Raw genomic sequence first — 20,441 nt, 5'->3', positions numbered from 1 at the left:
AACAAGATTGTCTGTGTACTGATAATTGTTGGACCTAGACGATAAGTGTACTGTTACCTCTTTTATTGCTTTTATTTTTCATTTTCATTTAAAAGGTGAAAAGCAAAATGAAATAAGTAAGTGAATGACAAAAGAATGCCTTTAGTACCAAATTATATGTTCATGCCTTGGTACACTGTTACATTTTTAGATTTTGGAAAGATTTTTTTTTATTTTATTTTTTATTGTGGGTAAAAAAAATATATATATATATCATAAAATTTACCATTCTAACCATTTTTAAGCATACATTTCAGTGACATTAAGTATGTTCACATTGTTGTGCAACCATCACTGCCCTCTGACGTCAGAACTTTTTTCATTTTCCCAAACTAACACTCTGTATCCCTTAAACACTAACTCCCCATTCCTACCTGCTTCCAGTCCTTGGCAACCACCATTCTACTTTGTCACTATGGATCTGACCACTCTAGCTATCTCATATAACTGGAGTCATATAATATTGGTACATTTGTATCTGGCTTATTTCACTTAGTATAATGTTTTTACGGTCTGTTTCTATTATAGCATGTGTCAATATTTTCTTTCTTTTTAAGGCTGAATAATATTCCATTTTATGTACATACCACATTTTGTTTATCCACTCATATCTGTTGATGAACACTTGGGTTGCTTTTACCTTTTGGCTGCTGTGACTAATGCTTCTCTGAACATGAGTGTACAGGTATCTTTTTAGATCCTTGCTTTCAGTTGTTTTGTGGACATACCCAGAAATGGAATCACTAGATCAAATTGTGGTTATAGATCTCTTTTTTGAGGAACAACCATACTGTTTTCCACAATGGTTGTACCATTTTCCATTCCCATCAGCAATGCCCAGGATTTCCAATTTCTCTCTATCCTTGCTAACACTTGTTATTTTCTGTTTTATTTTTGTTGTTTTGTTTTGGTTTGTTTATAACCATCCTAATGGATGTGACGTGGTGTCTCACTGTGGTTTTGATTTGCATTTTCCTAATTAGTAGGGTTGAGGATCTTTTCATGTTCTTATTAGCCATTTGTATATCTTCTTTGCGTAAATTTCTTTTCAAGTCCTTTGCCTGTTTTTGAATTCTGTAAGGGTGTTTTTAAATAGAAAAGATAAACACTTAAGTCTGCCTACTAGCACACTTGCCATGGTGTATCATTGCTGTTTTTAGTTTTGTATTCATCATTATAAATGAAGCTTCTTGAGGCATGGACTGTTTGTCTTCTCTCTTTGTTACCTTGGTGCTGCCTAGAACATAGTAAGAAGTGAATCCAAAAATTAAAGGAATTCTGTCATTTTGTGTTCTGAAAACATATACCCAAATTTAACCCTGGGATTTTAATCTCACAGTTTCTGTGGTATAGAGAAATGTGAAAGTGAAAACCTACCAGCACTGTTCCCTTAAATCATCTAATTTCATCTCATTCAAAAACTACTCCCTTCATTCCTTACTCCCAAGTACTCAGAAATAATGGGGTATTTGTAAAAATGAGCATGACCATATGAATAAGTATTTTTCATCTTGTATAAGTTTTTAATTAAAGCATACATTACTAAAAAATACTTTGGTACAGATATTAACAGTGGTGTAACTAAGAATTTTAGCAAGTTTAGGTATAATTAATAATTACAGTTAAATTGTTAGTCTACATTTAGGAAACATAACAATCTGTATCTTCTTTTTTGGTATTTGAAAGGTTGCTCTTTGATGAAGACACATCTCTTAGATCTGAGTTCAGTCTCCATCCTGGTATAAGTGGAAGGTGCAAAGGTGAGAAATAATTTTTTTCACTAAGTAGTCACTTTAATTTCCAAAGTGTTAATATTCTACTAACTTATCCTTTTATAGTTAGTTTTGTTTTTAACTTCACACAGAATTAGTTTCTTATACTCATCTGTAATAGTCCCTGAGGTCTATTAAGATCTATTACTATAACAATAGCAAGGGGAATTCTAACTTCAGGAAGGTGTTCATGGCTCCTAAAGGGGACTACAGAGATATGCAAATGATACCCAGATATCTCTTCTCCTTGCAAAAATTTCCAGTTTAACCATACTACTTGCATATTTGCAGAAGTGAATAGTACTTTTTAATAACCAGTCTGAGGCACTTGGGTGGCTCAGTCGGTTAAGCGTCCAACTTCATCTGAGGTCATGATCTCACATTTGTGGGTTCAAGCCCCACGTTGGGCTCTGTGCTGACAGCTTGGAGCCTGGAGCCTGCTTCAGATCCTGTGTCTCCCCCTCTCTCTGTCCCTCCCCCACTCGCACTCTGTGTGTGTGTCTCTCTCTCTCTCTTTCTCTCTCAAAAATAAAATAAACATTAAAAAAGATTTTTTTAAATAACCAATCTGATTATTTCAGGCTGAAATTAAGGTCCAAATATCCTTGGTTTATTTATATATATTAAATTTTTAAATTTGAGTACAGTTGACACACATTGTCACATTAGTTTCATGTGTACAACATAGTGATTTAACTTTTGTATAGGTTATGCTAGGCTCACCACAGTGTTAGCTACCATCTGTAACATACATTATTGCAATATCATTGATTGTGTTCCCTATGCTGTGCCTTTTATTCCTGTGACTTATTCATCCCATAACTGGAAATCTGATTCTTCCATTCTCTTTCACCATTTTTTTCCATTCCTCCCACCCCTTTCCCTTCTGGCAATCATCAGTTTCTTCTCTGTATTTACAGGTCAGATTCACCTTTTCTGTGTGTATTTATTTGTTTTGTTTTTTAGACTCCACATATGAGTGAAACCATATTGTATTTGTCTTTCCTAGTCTGACTTATTATACACTATTAGCAAAGTAGCAGAAAGAAACTAAGAAAACAATCCTATTTACAACTACAGCAAAAAGAGTAAAATACCTAGGAGTAAATTTAACCAAGGAGATGAAAGAATTATACTCTGGAATCACACAAACAAATGGAAAGATACTCCATGCTCATGGATTGGAAGAATTAATATTGTTAAAACACCCGTATGATCCAAAGACATCTACAGATTCAGTGAATCCCTATCAAAATACCAACAACATTTTTTCACAGAACTGGAACAAATTATACTAAAATTTGTATGGAACCACAAAAGAGCTCAAATAGCCAAAGAAGTCTTGAGAAAGAAGAACAAAGCTGGAGGTATCACAATCCCAGATTTCAAGATACACAGCAAAGCTGTAGTAATCAAAACAGGATGGGTACCGGCACAAAAGATTACTGCAGCGGAATAGAGAACCCAGAAATAAACCCACACTTATGAGGCCAATTAAACTATGACAAATTAGGAAGAATATGCAGTGGGAAAAAGATAGTCTTTTCTATGCAATGGGGAAAAGATAGTCTTTTCAATAAATGGTGCTGCGAAAACTAGACAGCTATAAGCAGAACAATGAAATTAGACCAGTTTCTTACACCATATACAGAAATAAATTCAAATGAATTAAAGACATATATGAGACTTGAAACCATAAAAATTCTAGAAGAGAACACAGGTATCAGCCCTAGCAACATTTTTCTAGCTAGTTGTCTCCTAAGGTAACGGAGATAAAAACAAAAATAAACTGTTAGGACTACATCAAAAGAAACCATCAACAAAACAAAAAGGCAACCCACGAAACTGGAAAAAATATTTGCAAATGCTATCTCTGATAAGGCGTTAATTTACAAAATATATAAAGAACTTAAACAACTCAACACCTAAAAGAGCAAATAACCCAAGTAAAAAATGGGCAGAGGACTCGAACTGACATTTTTAAAAAAGAAGACATACAGATGGCCAACAGACATATGTCTTTTGGTAAGTATCGCTAATCATCAGGGAAATGCAAGTCAGAATCACAATGAGATTTTACCTTAGACCTGTCAGAATAGCTAAAATCAAAACAACAAGAAATAACAAGTGTTGGTGAGGATATAGCGAAAAAGCAACCCTTGTGCACTACTGGTAGGAATGTAAATTGGTACAACCACAATGGAAAGCAGTGTGAGGTTCCTCAAAAAATTAAAAATAGTAATGCCATATGACCCAATAATTCCACTACTGGACATTCACCCAAAGAAAATAAAAGCCCTAATTTTAAAAGACATATGTACCCTTATACTTATTACAGCATTATTTATAGTAGCCAGGATATGAAGTAACCTAAGTGTTCGTTGATAGAAAAATGGATAAAGGAGTTGTGGTATATATACACAGCAGAGCAGTACACAGCTATAAGAAAGAAAGCTCATACCAGTAGCAACATGTGGATGGTCCTAGAGGGGATTATGCAAAGTGAAATAAGTCAGACTGAAAAAGACAAATACAATATTGGTTTCATTGATATGTAGTACATATATATTTTTTTATTTTTTTTAATATATGAAATTTATTGTCAAATTGGTTTCCATACAACACCCAGTGCTCATCCCAAAAGGTGCCCTCCTCAATACCCATCACCCTCCCTCTCCTCCTTCCCACCCCCCATCAACCCTCAGTTTGTTCTCAGTTTTTAAGAGTCTCTTATGCTTTGGCTCTCTCCCACTCTAACCTCTTCTTTTTTTTTTTTTTTTTTTTCTTTTTTCCTCCCCCTCCCCCATGGGTTCCTGTTAAGTTTCTCAGGATCCACATAAGAGTGAAACCATATGGTATCTGTCTTTCTCTGTATGGCTTATTTCACTTAGCATCACACTCTCCAGTTCCATCCACGTTGCGACAAAAGGCCATATTTCATTTTTTCTCATTGCCACATAGTATTCCATTGTGTATATAAACCACAATTTCTTTATCCATTCATCAGTTGTAGTACATATATTTTTAAAAAATACCTTTCACCTACCACTTTTCTATACTTCCTGGGTCCACTTCTAGGTTTGTTTGTTTGTTTGTTTGTTTTAGAGAGAAAGCACACATGTGAGCATGGGAAAGGCAGAGGGAGAGAATCTTAAGCAGGCTCCATGCCCAGAGCGGAGGCCATTGCGGGGCTCAATCTTACAACTGTGAGAGGATGACCTGATCCGAAATCAAGAGTTGGTCGCTTAACCAACTGAGCCACCCAGGCACCTTCTAGGTCAATTTAAATACTTCTAGAAAAATTTGTCACCAATCGTCACTGTTCAAAAAGAGCAATTCTGCAGTAGCTGTTTAAGTGGTAGATTATTTTCTTCTGTGCTTTCTTCTTGTGAACCATTTTTAATTTTTATGGATATCTGAAAATAGGTATGGAAAAGAAGAAAAGTTTCTTTTTTTAAAATGTTATTTAAGAGAGAGAGAGATAGAGCACATGCAAGCCAGTGGGGGAGGCAGAGAGAGAGAGGGAGAGAGAGAATTCCAAGCAGGCTCCATGCTATCAGCCCAGAGCCTGATGCAGGGCTCAGTCCCACAAACTATGAGATCATGACATGAGCTGAGGCCAAGAGTTGGGCACTCAATCTATTGAGCCCTCCAGGCACCCTGCCACTGTTTAAAATACCATTATTGTGGGGGCAGATACATTGTAGGGCATATATATATATATATATACACACACACATATGTCTTTCCACTTTTTTTGTTTCTTTGATCTCTTTGGCTCTTTTTACTGCTGTGCCATCACTGCATTATTTTATCAACCTTGGTTTTAAGTACATTTCTGTATCTGGTAGGGAAGATACCTTCCCACAGAGGGTAGCTGGCCATAGCATTCATCCTGAGCTCCTTGGTACAAACAGCAAGCTCAGTGAAGTGTGAGACCCACTGAGAGCTTCCAGTGTACCCTCTTCAATCTTTTTGTTGGATTTGCTCTGAGCTGGGTGGTTTTCTGAGATTCTGATGGAAGAAATCCAAATAGTTACTTCTGAAGGAGCCCCTCCTTTTCCTTTGTTGAGTGACATACTGTTTACCAATGTTTGGTTTCCCTTTTTAAAAAAAAAAATGTTTAGGGGCGCCTGGGTGGCGCAGTCGGTTGAGCGTCCGACTTCAGCCAGGTCACGATCTCGCGGTCTGTGAGTTCGAGCCCCGCGTCGGGCTCTGGGCTGATGGCTCAGAGCCTGGAGCCTGTTTCCGATGCTGTGTCTCCCTCTCTCTCTGCCCCTCCCCCGTTCATGCTCTGTCTCTCTCTGTCCCAAAAATAAATAAACGTTGAAAAAAAAAATTAAAAAAAAAAAATTAAAAAATGTTTATTTTAAGAAAGAGACGGGATCCATGCACGTGCATGTGAGTACAGAAGTGGGAAAGGGGCAGAGAGAGAGAGAGAGAGAGAGAGAATCCCAATCAGGCTCTGCGTTGTCAGCACAGAGCCCAACGTGGGGCTTGATCCCACAAACCACGAGATCATGACCTGAACTCTGGCTCAAGAGTCAGATGCTCAACCAACTGATCATTCAGGCACCTCTGGTTTCCCTTTAATACATTCTCATTTTGATCCTTGGTGGGCATATTTCATTTTTTCTCATTGCTGCTTCAGATTTTATTTAAAAAAAAAAAAACAAACTCCTTTGTTTGGATTCTTTTCAGGAACTAAGAAGAGAAGAAAAGTTAAAATAGGAGCTCAATTTCCCATCTTAAAAACACAAAACTCTGACTGTTGTTGTATTTTATACTAGCATTACAAGTTTTTAAAAATGACCTAAAATGAAATTTTAAAAAAAGAAAATACTCCTTCTAGTGGGGCTTAAGTCTATATATTGTCCTTACTTATCCTTTGCATTCATTCATCCTGAAACAATAAATATCAAGTGTTGTTTTATTCCAGTGTAGTATATATGTTTCTTTGAAATTAATAACTTAAAAACTTTGATATACAGAAGTGGCAGTTAGGAAATTACAATTCACAAAATAAATTTAAATGACATTTTGTAGTTTCTATAAAATCATAGAGCTGCTGCCAAAGCAGAGCAATGAGACTATTTTCAAAGGATTTATGATTGTTTCATTCTAGGCAAACTTTCTCCTGAGATTCAACTTGGGTTTAAACTGAGAGATAATCCCCAAGAGCAAATGAGTAAAAGTAAGATAATGCCTCTTAATGACAAGGCAGTCTTACAGGTAGGTAGCATGTTGATTAAATACATACTTATTACAAATTGGAAATGCTATCTCAAAGAGTGACAAATTACTAATGATTAATTCTTTTTGTCTGTTATTTTCTTTCTTTCTTCCCTTGCTCAGTTTTTTACCATTTCTTAGCCAGTCATTCTGTTTCTTTGTTTTAACTTTGGTGAAAGCCTTATTTATTTATTTATTTATTTATTTATTTATTTATTTATTTTTATTAAAAAATTTTTTTTTAGCATTTATTTATTAATGAGAGAGAGAGAGCATGAGCAGGGGAGGGGCCGAGAGATGGGGAGACACAGAATCTGAAGCAGGCTCCAGGTTCTGAGCTGTCAGCACAGAGCCCGACGCAGGGCTCAAACTCACAAACCACGAGATCATAACCTGAGCCAAAGTCGGACGCTCAACCGATGTCGGACGCTCAACCGACAGAGCCACCCAGGCGCCGCAAGCCTTTTTTTTTAATTTTTTTATTTATTTTTAAAAAATTTTTTTTTCCAACGTTTTTTTTTTTATTTATTTTTGGGACAGAGAGAGACAGAGCATGAACGGGGGAGGGGCAGAGAGAGAGGGAGACACAGAATCGGAAACAGGCTCCAGGCTCCGAGCCATCAGCCCAGAGCCTGACGCGGGGCTCGAACTCCCGGACTGCGAGATCGTGACCTGGCTGAAGTCGGACGCTTAACCGACTGCGCCACCCAGGCGCCCCAAGCCTTTTTTTTTTAAAGGGGGATGTTGAAAATGTCTCATTTCTTCCTCTCTTTACTTTCCTTATCTATCTCTCTTTCATGTGGAACTTCTGGGTATATACCCAGAATAAGTGAAAGCAGTGACTCCAAAATATATTTGTACATCCATGTTCACTGAAACATTATTCAAGTAGCCAAAAGGTGATAGTAGCACAAGCATCCGTCAACAGTTGAGTGGATAAACAAAATGTGGTACATACATAAAGTGGAATTAAAAAAGAAGGAGATAGTGATTCATGGTACAGCATGGGTGAACCTTGAAGACATTATGATAAGTGAAATAAGTTCAGACACAAAAGGACAAATATTATATGGTTCCTTTTATATTAGGTACTTAGTTTCAGAGGGACAGAAAGTAGAAGGGTAGGTACCAGGGGTTGGGAGAGGGGTGAATGGGGAGTTAGTACTTCATAGGAATCGAGTTTCAGTTGGAAAAGATGAAAAAGTACTCTAGCTGGATGTTGATGATGGTTGTACAACAGTGTGCACAAAATGCTACAGAACTGTATGTATAAAATGGTTATGATGGTGAATTTTGTGTTACATATATATCTTACCACAACAAAAAATGCTAAGAAACAATAACGTAAGATTTTTTTAAATGTTAAATTTTTAGTTCTTGTATTAGCATTTATCATTTAGAAACAAAATCTTCCCCCCTGCCCCCAGCAACCTCAAGATGAAATGGAACAAAGTCAAGCTCTATTCCAGTAAGTATATTAATTTCTGGCTTTGTTATATTGTAGATTTTTTTTGTAATTTTACACACTAAAACAAGTCTTCATTTTCTCAGGAGTTTTAGAATTATTGTATTTTTTTTAAATGGTTGTCCCTTTAAAAAATAAAATAAAATAAAAACAGAGAGGGAGGCTAACCATAAGAGACTCTTAATTATAGAGAACAAACTGAGGCTTGATGGAGGGAGGTGGGTGGGGAGATGGCCTAAATGGGTGATGGGCATTAAGGAGGGCACTTGTTGGGATGAGCACTGGGTGTTATATGTAAGTGGTAAATCACTTAGATCTACTCCTGAAAGTGTACTCCTGAAAGTGTACTACACTGTACATTAACTAACTTGAATTTAAATAAAACCTTGGAAGGGGCGCCTGGGTGGCTCAGTCGGTTAAGCAGCCGACCTCAGCTCAGGTCATGATCTCGCAGTCCATGAGTTCGAGCCCCGCGTCGGGCTCTGTGCTGATAGCTCAGAGCCTGGAGCCTGTTTTAGATTCTGTGTCTCCCTCTCTCTGACCCTCCCCCGTTCATGCTCTGTCTCTCTGTCTGTCTCTGTCTCGAAAATAAATAAACGTTAAAAAAAAAATTTAAAAATAAATAAAATCTTGGAAGAAAAACAAATGCCCCTTTAGCAGCATAAGTGTTATTTACAAATATTATAGATAAGTTTCATTTCATGAGGATTGGTTCATATTAAGTTGATTCTCTATTAATGTTATTTAAAAAGTAAATTTATAACAAGACATGAAGGAAGAATTTGTAGACCTTATTGAAATTAGACTTCGTAGAATTATTGTATTTTAAAAGGCTTTATCCTTTCAGTTTTTTTTTGAACAATGGTTCGCATGGCACCTGGGTGGCTCAGTCAGTTAAGCATCAGACTGTGGCTCAGGTTATGATCTCACAGTTGGTGAGTTCGAGCCCTGCATCAGGCTCTCTGCTGTCAGCTCGGAGTCCACTCTGTCTCCCTGTCTCTGCCCCTCCTCCACTTGTTGTCTCTCTCCCTCAAAACTAAATAAACATATAAAAAAAAACAAAAAAAACAAAAAACGGTTCTCAAAGTATGGTCTGCAGACCCCTTCAGAGTCCTTGAGACTTTTTCTAGAGGGTCTGTGAGATCAAAACTATTTTCATGGGAACCTGGGTGGCTCAGTTGGTTGAACATCTGACTCTTGATTTCAGCTGAGGTCATGATCTCATGGTTCCTGAGATTGAGTCCTGCATCAGGCTCCACACTGAAGCTCCGAGCCTGCTTGGGATTCTCTTTTTCTTCACTTCTCTTATCTCTTCCCCTGATTGTGCTCGCTCTCGCTCTCTCTCTCTCTCTCTCTCTCAAAAGAAATAAACTTAAAAAAATTTTTTAAAAAGGCATTTTCATAATAATACTAACACATTATTTGCCTCTTTCATAGTATTGACATTTGCACATACAGTGCTAAAGTAAGTAGTGGGTAAAATGCTGGAGCCTTAGTAAGAATCAGGGCAGTGGCACCCATTAGTATTAGTAGTCACTGTAATTTTCACTCCCATGAACTAGCATTTAAAAAAGAAAAGGAAGAAAACACCCAGCTTCACTTAATGCATTTGATGAAGCAGAAAGGTTATTGTTTTTTTGAATTCCTACCCTTGAATATGTATCTTCTTGATGTGCTGTGCAATGATGGGAAAGTATGCTTAAGTACTTCTGTGCATACTGAAGCATGATAGTTGTCTTAAGAACACTTGTGCATTTGTTTGAGTTATAAACATTGTAAGAAAATTAGCTCACTTTTTCTTTGAACTTGGAAGAATAATTGACAGACAAAATAACATTCATACTTGGGTATATGGCAGACATGGTCTTGAAAATGAATGAAGTAAGCCAGTCACTTCAAGGAAAAGCTTACGATATTTGTTGCCAATGAAAAAGTTCTAGCTTTCAAGTGAAAATTAGAGGTTAGGAAAACTTGTTTTTACCACCTCAACCTTGATGGCTTCCCAGTACTTATAATTTTCCAGTGAGATCAGTGGTAATATTTATAAAAGTGATCTTTCTGATTTTTAATATGTCAGTATAAGGAAGATCTGCATAACTCAGTGAATTAGTATTTTCTAAAAGACAAATGCATAATGTCACAAAATCACATGCAGGTGAAAGATCCATTCAAAGTGCAAATAGACCAATGGGTTATAATGTGACAGAATACAAAAAGTTCATTGGTGTTTCAATTTCTACATTTCCAGTTCACCTGTAAAGTTATTCCTTTTAGAGTTTTGGTGTGATACTAGAGTTATCCAAAAAGACTACTAAAATACTCCTTCCTTTTCCAAGTGCATACCTGTATGAGGCCAGATTTTTGTTATATACTTCAAATAAAACAGTATTTGTATGGTGGGGCCCCTGGGTGTCTCAGTTGGTTGAGTGTTTGACGCTTGATTTCAGCTCAGATCATAATTCCAGGGTCATGGCAAGCCCCAGGTCAGGCTCTGTGCTGAGCATGGAGCCTATTTGAGACATTCTCTCTCCCTCTCTCTCTCTCCCTCCCTCCCTGTCTCTCTCTCTCTCTCTCCCCCTTGCCCCTTTCCTCCCCACCCCCAGATCTCTCTCTCTCTCAAAACAAAGAACTAAAAAAACAATGCTTGGCAAAAAATTGAATGCAGTAGCGGATAATGAGATGACAACTGGCTTATATGAAGCCATAATTTTTTCAAAATGTTAAATAATGCCACATTTTCATTTTGAAAAATATAATAAATTTTCATAAAATTATATTAACGTTACTGGATTATTATTGTTATTGTTATTTTTGTTTATTTTTAATTTTATTTTTTTATGTTAATTCCAGTATAGTTAACATACGGTGTTATATTAGTTTCAGGTATATGATGTAGTGATTCAGCAATTCTGTATCTTACTCAGTGCTCATCGTTATAAATTTGCTTTCACTTTTTTTTTTTTTTTTTTTTTTTTTTTTTTATTTTTTTTTATTTTTATTTTTTAAAGGTTTTTTTTTTTTTTTTTTTAATTTTTTTTTTCAACGTTTATTTATTTTTTGGGACAGAGAGAGACAGAGCATGAACGGGGGAGGGACAGAGAGAGAGGGAGACACAGAATCGGAAACAGGCTCCAGGCTCTGAGCAGTCAGCACAGAGCCCGACGCGGGGCTCGAACTCACGGACCGCGAGATCGTGACCTGGCTGAAGTCGGACGCTTAACCGACTGCGCCACCCAGGCGCCCCTTCACTGTTATTTTTAAGTTAATGATTATTTTTAAAAATTTCTCTATTTTAAATTATACATAAATATAAGTATATATTTTAAATATATATTATATATAAAATAATTATATAAATATATTTACAAATAAATATAAAATTATAAAAATTATATTAAATAAATATAATATATTGCACATAAATAAAAGCCATTTGAGTTTCTCAGTAATTTTTTTTTTTTTTAATTTTTTTTTTTTTTTCAACGTTTATTTATTTTTGGGACAGAGAGAGACAGAGCATGAACGGGGGAGGGGCAGAGAGAGAGGGAGACACAGAATCGGAAACAGGCTCCAGGCTCTGAGCCATCAGCCCAGAGCCTGACGCGGGGCTCGAACTCACGGACCGCAAGATCGTGACCTGGCTGAAGTCGGACGCTCAACCGACTGCGCCACCCAGGCGCCCCTCTCAGTAATTTTTAAGAGTGTAAAGGAGACCAAAGAACAAAAAGTTTGAGAACCACCCTATTAAAATAACTCTATTATTGAATATATTAGCACTGTAAGTTCATCTACAGAAATGGAGGAAGAAAGAAGACTAGGTAAGGCTAACACAGCATCCATGCCCTAGAGACCCATTGTTAACATTTTGGTACATTTTATTTTAGGCTTTTTTATAGTTTTACTTCTGTTTATATTTTTTTGCAAAATTAGAGTCATTCTATAATTTTTTGTTTCCTTTTTAAAAATTTTTAGTAATTATCAAATTATTTTCTTATGTGATTAATATTATTTAAAAACATGAATTTTGGTGACCTCACAATATTTCACTGTATAACTTGACTGTATACTAATAATGCATTTAATTATTTCTCTGTTAGACATGTACATTATTTGCTCTGTTACTTAATATAAATAACTATTTTTTAATAATTTAGTTGAAAGTTTGCTCTATTTTCAGACTTATGTCTTAAATTCTCCTTTGTAATTAAGGAAAAACATTCAGTCGTTGACTCAGACTATGATTTTATTTTGTTTTAAGTCAGCTTGTTCTTCTCAAAGAATCACATTTTATGGGAAAAAAAATCAACATTAATTCCTATTTGCCTCATAGAAATTATTCTGTATGAGCAGCTTCAGTTCCATTTTCAAGGTAGCGTATATTGATCACTTCTGTTTTTAGACAGGAGAGAGTGTTCAATTAATTATTCTTGCTTAGGCTTCAAGTAACCATACCTGATGTGTAAAACTTCTCTCAAAACAGCTGGAACAAGAGGGTTTTGTTCTTTTTTTAAGAGAGATATCTTGATTGCCTTTGTGTAGTAAATTAGATTAAGGAAAAAATAATTAACTGACTGCTTTTCTTCAGTCAACTTTTAATTATCCCAGGGCAGATGATAAAATTGCAGGGTAGCATGACTCCTATTTTGCTTTCAATCTCTTTCCATCAATATTTCATATGTTTTCTTTGCCTACTGTGAAATAACAAGATATTATAAATATCTGAGAATTTTCTCATTAGTGACTTTCACTTACATTTAAAACTATAATGACAAGCTTTCAGTGTATTGTAGGATTTCGATAACTGAGATACATAAACCAGGACCAATTTTTCTCCCCCACTATCCCTATTTGGTACTGTCATCCCAAAGTGACTTCTACATCTAAATGTAAGGTTATCATGTTTACACTCCTGAACTTCACCATTAAGTTTTCAGCTTGTTCATTTTTGTAAATACTTGAAGTGTAAATGTTAGCAAATTGGTAGTAATTGTAAAAGTAATTAAAATGATGGAGCAAAAAAAATCATGCAATTTTGAAATTCCTTTAAATGAAAAAAGAAAGTTTAAATTGTATTTGAATGAGAAAGTGTTCTTTTCTTAACGTTTCAAAATTTGTATCTATTTATTAATTGATTGATTTTTTAGGCATAGAAAAAGTTTTCCAGTGGTCACTGAATCATTTCCCCAGGTTGAACTTTCACTGAACCACCGAAGCATTCAAGGTATGTTTTTATGGGTAGAGTCATACAAAGTAAATTTTTCTTTGCCTAAAAATAGAAGGCTTAGTTAGATATGGATTTATTTGCGTTAATGGCTCTCAGAAGGCCAAATGAGTAGGAAGTTAAAAGTGGGAAATGCAAGACATTTGGCCTTCTGAAAGCCACGCATGCCATATGATGCTGTTGCTATCTGTGCATTCTTACCACCACCCTCACTGAACTTCTGAGTTGCAAGCCTTTAAAAGTGCCATGGGCACCAGGATTTTGACCTCATGGTTTTTCTTGCTGCATGAAACTGCTGTGACTAGACGCTCCTTTTCCCTTCTGGCACTTCACTGCAACTCCCTCATCCTTTTATTCCTTTCAGAGTGTTCAGAACAGGAAGCTCATTTTATTATCATCCTAGACTTTAGGTTAAATTACATGTAAGGAAATTATTAAATTGTTAGCTAGTATTGCTAGCTCTGTTCTAATACAATCGTTCAAAAGTAATACTAACCAAATTGTAGAATGATCAAAATAAACAAATCAGTAATTGTAATTGTTTATGAGTTAAAATTTAGCTCCTCTGAGCATTTTCTTCTCATTTGGCACTTTAGAATTCTTTTTTTCTACATTCATGTTACTACTACATTTTGTCTCAAGTGTTAGTAGGAAATGTACAAAATCTTTTAATAATTTATTAAAAGACCAAAACTCCACAAAATTTTTTTAATTTGTAAAAAATGTTTTAAGTAAATTTTGTAGCTAGAAAATGAGAATTTTTTCTAAATAACATTTATTTTTAATATAGTAGTCAAACTAGTATACTATATTTTATTATACCAGCTTGTCAAATTTTAAAAATAGTAAGTATTAGCATAGAAGAATGATCATTTTTGGTGATGAGGTGACTAAAAACAATGTAGAAGGAGGTGGTTTTGAGGATTTGCTTTACAATTTAGAGAAGGCAAAAGTGGATGAAGTCTTTTTCTGTGTTTTTAAACTAACTCCCCAAGGATCAGACAGTTAAAAAAAAAAAGAGATAATTGAAAATGTATCTATTGTATTACAGTGTTTCTTTCATTTGTGCTAAAATTTTAAACAACTAGAGATAAGATTTTAAATGATAAGATATACACAGTATCATGTATTATCATCATTGCTTGGCACAAAGAATTCTAATGCAAGGATAAGAAGTTATTTATTCATAATAACTTTTTGCTCTTCATCCTGTGAGGGTGTGCAATGCCATGATGTTAGCCTTCCTAGTTGATTTTCATAGCTTTGTCATCATCAAATGGCAAAGGTAAAACAACAAAACAAAAAAACAGATGCAGATTTTTGCACCATGTGATAAGCGTATTTATGCTTATTTTTTCCTGAAAAACCTGTGTTGCTTGTGAGGATGCATGGTAAGGTTACCAGACAATTACTTGGATTATGCTGTAGCTCTAGATACTGCCTAATCAAAAGAAACCAGTGAATGACTCAAGCATATGCCTGAAATTCCAAAGAGCCCTAAATTCCTACCTAAGTATGTCAGAGTACCTGGTCCTTGATGGTGAAGGTATGAAGCAAGAGGAATGGAATTTGAGAAATACCTTTTTTCCTGATCCTCCTTCAACTTCACTTGGTATGAATTGCAGAGGGAGCAGAGTGAGGAGGTAAAGGGGAAGTCATATTTAGGACAACCTCCTGATTCCTTTTGGCCCCTACATGGGGTGTTCCTTTACATGCCTAACTTGACAGCATAAATTAATTTATATTCTATTACCCATAATGGAGAAGATAATGACCCTGAGAAAGGAGATAAGATTTTGTGCTCTTTGTACTTACCTATTCTTAGAATCAGCTGAAATAGAGAAGCTGGGTTTTAGCTGAACCAATTCTAAATAATTATAATTTTACCTGTCTTCATGTAAAGTAGTGTATTTTAAAGAAATGGAAAAAATTTTCTTTTGTTAGTTTATTGCCAGTGTAATGATACTTTTACATCAATAGATAGGTATAATATTTATAAAATATTTTATAAATCACACGAATGTCTGAGGGAGTCATTTCAAGTTACATGATTAAGAAATGCTAAGTGAGAGGGTATGTTTTTAGTGCTTTAATAAAACTGGAGTAAAATGTATGGTTATCTTCTAGGGCCTGAGGCTGAAAATCCTGAAATTTTACCACACCCAGAAAAGGTTGGTCTATATAACAGAGATTGGCTATGCAGATCATGTGTTTAGATTTTTAAAACATTATATTGATTAAAGTTTAGCCATTTAGATTCTTTCCCTCTGTGAGAATATGACTAAACCATTTCAATAAATAGAAATGTATCCTTGTCTAACAACCCCTTCCAGTATTTGTTCTTCCTTTATCTTTAATAGTATTGTCTTGATCTGTGTTTCTTTTTTGTATGTTAATTCCAGTGTCATTAACACAGAGTGTTATATTAGTTTCAAGTGTACAATGTAGTGACTCAAGAACTCTATGAATTACTCAGTGTTAGTCAAGATTAAGAATTAAGTGTATTCTTAATCCTCTTCACCTATTTCACCCCTACCCCCATCTCCCTCCCCCCCATAAGCATGTTTGTATTTTATTCAACGTTTATTTATTTTTGGGACAGAGAGAGAGACAGAGCATGAACGGGGGAGGGGCAGAGAGAGAGGGAGACACAGAATCGGAAACAGGCTCCAGGCTCCGAGCCATCAGCCCAGAGCCCGACGCGGGGCTCGAACTCACGGACCGCGAGATCGTGACCTGGCTGAAGTCGGACGCTTAACCGACTGCGCCACCCAGGCGCCCCGCATGTTTGTATTTTATAGTTAACTGTTTTTTGGTTTGTCTCTTTTTGCTTTGTTCATTTGTTTTGTTAAATTCCACATGAGTGAAATCATATGGTATTTGTCTTTGACGGACTTACTTTGCTTAGCATTATACTCTAGATCCATCCATTTATTGCAAATGGCAAGATTTCATTCCTTTTTATGGCTGAATAATATTCCATTACGTATATACCATTTCTTCTTTATCCATCTATCAATGGACTTGCACTGCTTCTATAATTTGGAATTTCACAATTCGTGAGATCATGACTGGAGTTGATATGAAGAGTCAGTAAGACGCTTAACTGACTGAGCCACCCGGGCACTTCTGTATACATTGTTTATATGTTTTAGATACTAATCCTTTATTGGGTATGTCATTTGCAAATATCTTTTCCCATTCAGTCTTTTAGTTTTGTTGATTGTTAATTGTTGCCTTTGCTGCATAGCTTTTTATTTGTAGTCCCAAGAGTTTATTTTTGCTTTTGTTTCTCTTGCTTTAGGAACCATATCTAGAAAAATATTGCTATGGCTGATATCAGAGACATTCCTGCCTGGGTTCTCTTCTAGGATTTTTATGATTTTAGGTCTCACATTTAGGTTCTTAATCAGTTTTGATTTTATTTTTTGTGTATGGTATCACTGGTCCAGTTTCATTCTTTTGCATGTAGCTATTCAGTTTTCCCAGCACCATTTGTTGAAGACTTTTTCTCATTTCATTTTTTTGCCTCTTTTGTTGAAGATTAATTGACCATATAATCATGGGTTTATTTCTGGGCTTTCTATTCTCTTTCATTGATCTGTGTGTCTGTTTTTGTGCCAATACCATACTGTTTTGATTATGACAGCTCTGTAGTATAACTTGAAATTTGGGATTGTGATGCTTCCAGCTTTATTTTTCTTTTTCAAGATTGCTTCGGCTATTCAGGGTCTTTTTTTTTTAATGTATCAATATGGCTTTTAATGAATTTTTATTGTTTGAAGTCAACACCAGTTAATTAAACATCACATAGCTCACATGTGAACTTTTGAAACAAAGTCACTTAAGGACTACCTATTTTTAAAAACGTAATATAAAAAATAGGTCCTTCCAAGCACTATTTCTGATAAAAATTGTGTGTGAACTTGTTTACATTTTAGGACCTGTGGAAATTTGCTTATCACTGTGTATACTGGTTAACCTGATTATCTGCCACCAGCCTAGGATGAAAAATGAAATGTGAGAAATCCAAGAGTTATTAACTTTGGAATGAAGATGGCTATTTGGGGTCTTTTGTGGTTCCATACAAATTTTAGGTTTATTTGTTGTAGTTCTGTGGAAAATGCTGTTGGTATTTTGATAGGGATTGCATTTAAATATGTATATCGCTTAGGGTAATAAGGGCATTTTAACAATATTTGTTCTTCCTATCCATCAGCATGGAATGTCTTTCCATTTTTTTGTGTTGTTTTCAATTTATTTTATCAGTGCTTTATGGTTTTCAGAGTATAGGTCTTTTACCTCCTTGGCTAGGTTTATTCCTAGGTATTTTACTCTTTTTGGTGCACTTGTAAATAGGATTGTTTTCTTAATTTCTCTTTCTGCTTCTTTATTATTAGTTAATGGAAATGCAATGGATTTCTGTATATTAATGTTTTATCCTGCAACCTTCTGAATTATTAGGTCTGGTAGTTTTTTGGTGAAGTCTTTAGGATTTTCTAAATATAGTATCATGTCATCTACAAATAGTCAAAGTGTTACTTCTTCCTCCCAGTTGGGATATCTTATTCTTTTTTGTTATCTGATTGCTGTGGCTAGGACTTCCACTAATAAAAGTGGTGAGAGTGGGGATCCTTGTCTCATTCCTAACCTAGGTGAGTATGGCATCAGCTGTGGGTTTTCCTATATGGACTTTATTATGTTGAGGTATGTTCCCTCTAAACCGACTTAGTTGAGGATTTTTATCATGAGTAGGTGTTGTACTCTGTCAGATGTTTTTTCTGCACTGATTGAAATGATCATATGGTTTTTATCCTTTCTCTTGTTAATGTGATATATCATGTTGATTGTTTTGTAAATACTGAACCACCCCTTGCATCCTGGGAATAAATCCCACTTGACTGGGGTGAATGATTTTTTAATGTATTGTTAGGTTCAGTTTGCTAACATTTTATTGAGGATTTTTGCATTTGTGTTCATCAGAGATACTGGCCTGTCATTTTTTTTTTTGTGATGTCTTTATCTGGTTTGGGTATCAGGTTAATACTGGCCTCTTAGAATTAATTTGATAGCTTTCCTTCCTCTTCATTTTTTAGAATAGTTTGAGAACAATAGATATTAACTATTCTTTTTTTTTTTGATGTTTATTTATTTTTGAGAGAGAGAAAGAGAGAGAGTGACAGAGTATAAGTGGGGGAGGGGCAGAAAGAGGGAGGCACAGAATCTGAAGTAGGCTCCAAGCTGCAAGCTGTAGTCTGCCCCTCACCCACTACTGGGGCTGCATTTAGACTGGTGTATGTTGTGGTTTTTCTTTCTCCCCGGGGCAGGAGTCTCTTTTGAAGTGGTGCTGGCCCCTGTTAGGGCAGCTTGTACGGAGTCTTAATTGCATCTCTTTGGATGGGCTGTGACTGAGAGCTTTTTGGAGGGGGTGGATCCAAAAAGTGCTTAGTGGTGGGACCACAGTGTTACCAAGATTTGCTCCCAGTCCTGTACAGGTGGGGACCAAGCCTGGTAGGGTTGGAAGGGAGGATCCATAAAATCCATGGGAGCAGGTGTATTGTTAAAAGTTAGGCAACAACTGTCTGTATCCCACTGGTCCCCCTATATGGCCAGGTGTTTAGTATGGGGAAGGAAATGGCACCTGCCAGCTACTTTGTTCCTGGAGAAGTCTTCCAACTATCCCTGCACCTCTGGCACACATTCTGAGATGAGTAAACAAATTTCCCACCCCTGTTCCCCAAGTATTTTCCAAACTGCTGCTTCTATGGTATATCTCTGTAAGCTATTTTTTTGTGTTGTCTCTTTAAGTGTGGGGACTTAGTTTCCTTTTACCCTCCTGGCTCTCCAAGAGGTGAGCCTATTGATTTTTAAAGTTCTAGGTTTTAAGTCCCACTGGTTGTGAAAACCCATGAAATTCAGCCCCTCTGGTTTTCACAGCCAAATGTTATAGGGATTTATTTTACCTGGGTCCCTTCCCGTCAGTGTGATGGTATGTTTCTCTCTTCTCTCCATCCCCTGGAGTTCTTCCCTCCATCCCCTGGAGTTCTTCCCTCAGGGAAGCTTCCGCAGGTCTGTTTAGCTCCCCACTGCATCTCTGTCCTTCCTATACTCTTCAGTGTGGCCTCTTCTCTATATTTACCTATGGAGTTTGCCCTGCCAGTCTTTGGGTCATTTTCTGAGTTATTTACTCTGATGTGTTATCTAGTTGTATCTGTGGAATGAAGTGAGCTTAGGGTCTTTCTGTTCTGCCATCTTCCTTATACTGTCTATTGATCTGTGTTTCTTATCCAGTAGTATTAGTCTCTTACCGTTTATCTAGAGGAGAAGTATGTAACTTATTATCAAACTAATTGCTGAGATGGTGTAGCAGAAATGCCTTCTGTTTGTGTGTTACCCCAGTTCCTTCAATATTTCCTGCTAGATAGATACTGTTTACCCATCTTCCAGTTGCTAATCACTAACCATGTGTTGAGTGCTTGTTTTGGCTTTGTTTTCTGCTGAGTGCCGTGGGGAATCAGAGAACTGTAAGACTGACTCTGCCCACAACAGACTCAAGTAGTCAAGGACCTCCCTAGGTCCACCCTGCCATACTTGTACCTTATTTTATCTCACCTATATGTTACACATTACCATCTCCATGCTCTTGTTTAAGTCAGGAGCCAGAAAGCAAGGGAAAGAACATAACATTTGGAACCAGATAGTGTGTGTTTCA

At 36.1% G+C, this 20,441-nt stretch overlaps 1 protein-coding gene across 1 annotated transcript in view; it reads left to right on the top strand.

Moving 5' to 3' along the window:
- Positions 1-20,441, top strand: part of ANKRD31 (ankyrin repeat domain 31) — a 144,451-nt gene that overhangs the window by 12,991 nt on the left and 111,019 nt on the right. The window contains exons 2-6 of the mRNA XM_032593356.1: positions 1,726-1,799; positions 6,937-7,043; positions 8,471-8,511; positions 13,653-13,729; positions 15,857-15,900. Of these exons, the coding sequence (XP_032449247.1) occupies positions 1,726-1,799; positions 6,937-7,043; positions 8,471-8,511; positions 13,653-13,729; positions 15,857-15,900 (343 nt within the window). The remainder of the gene's footprint in view (positions 1-1,725; positions 1,800-6,936; positions 7,044-8,470; positions 8,512-13,652; positions 13,730-15,856; positions 15,901-20,441) is intronic.

The sequence above is a fragment of the Lynx canadensis genome, chromosome A1, assembly GCF_007474595.2.
Source record: "Lynx canadensis isolate LIC74 chromosome A1, mLynCan4.pri.v2, whole genome shotgun sequence".
In the NCBI taxonomy this organism is placed as follows: Eukaryota; Metazoa; Chordata; class Mammalia; order Carnivora; family Felidae; genus Lynx; species Lynx canadensis.
This window is presented reverse-complemented; position numbering and strand designations above follow the sequence as displayed.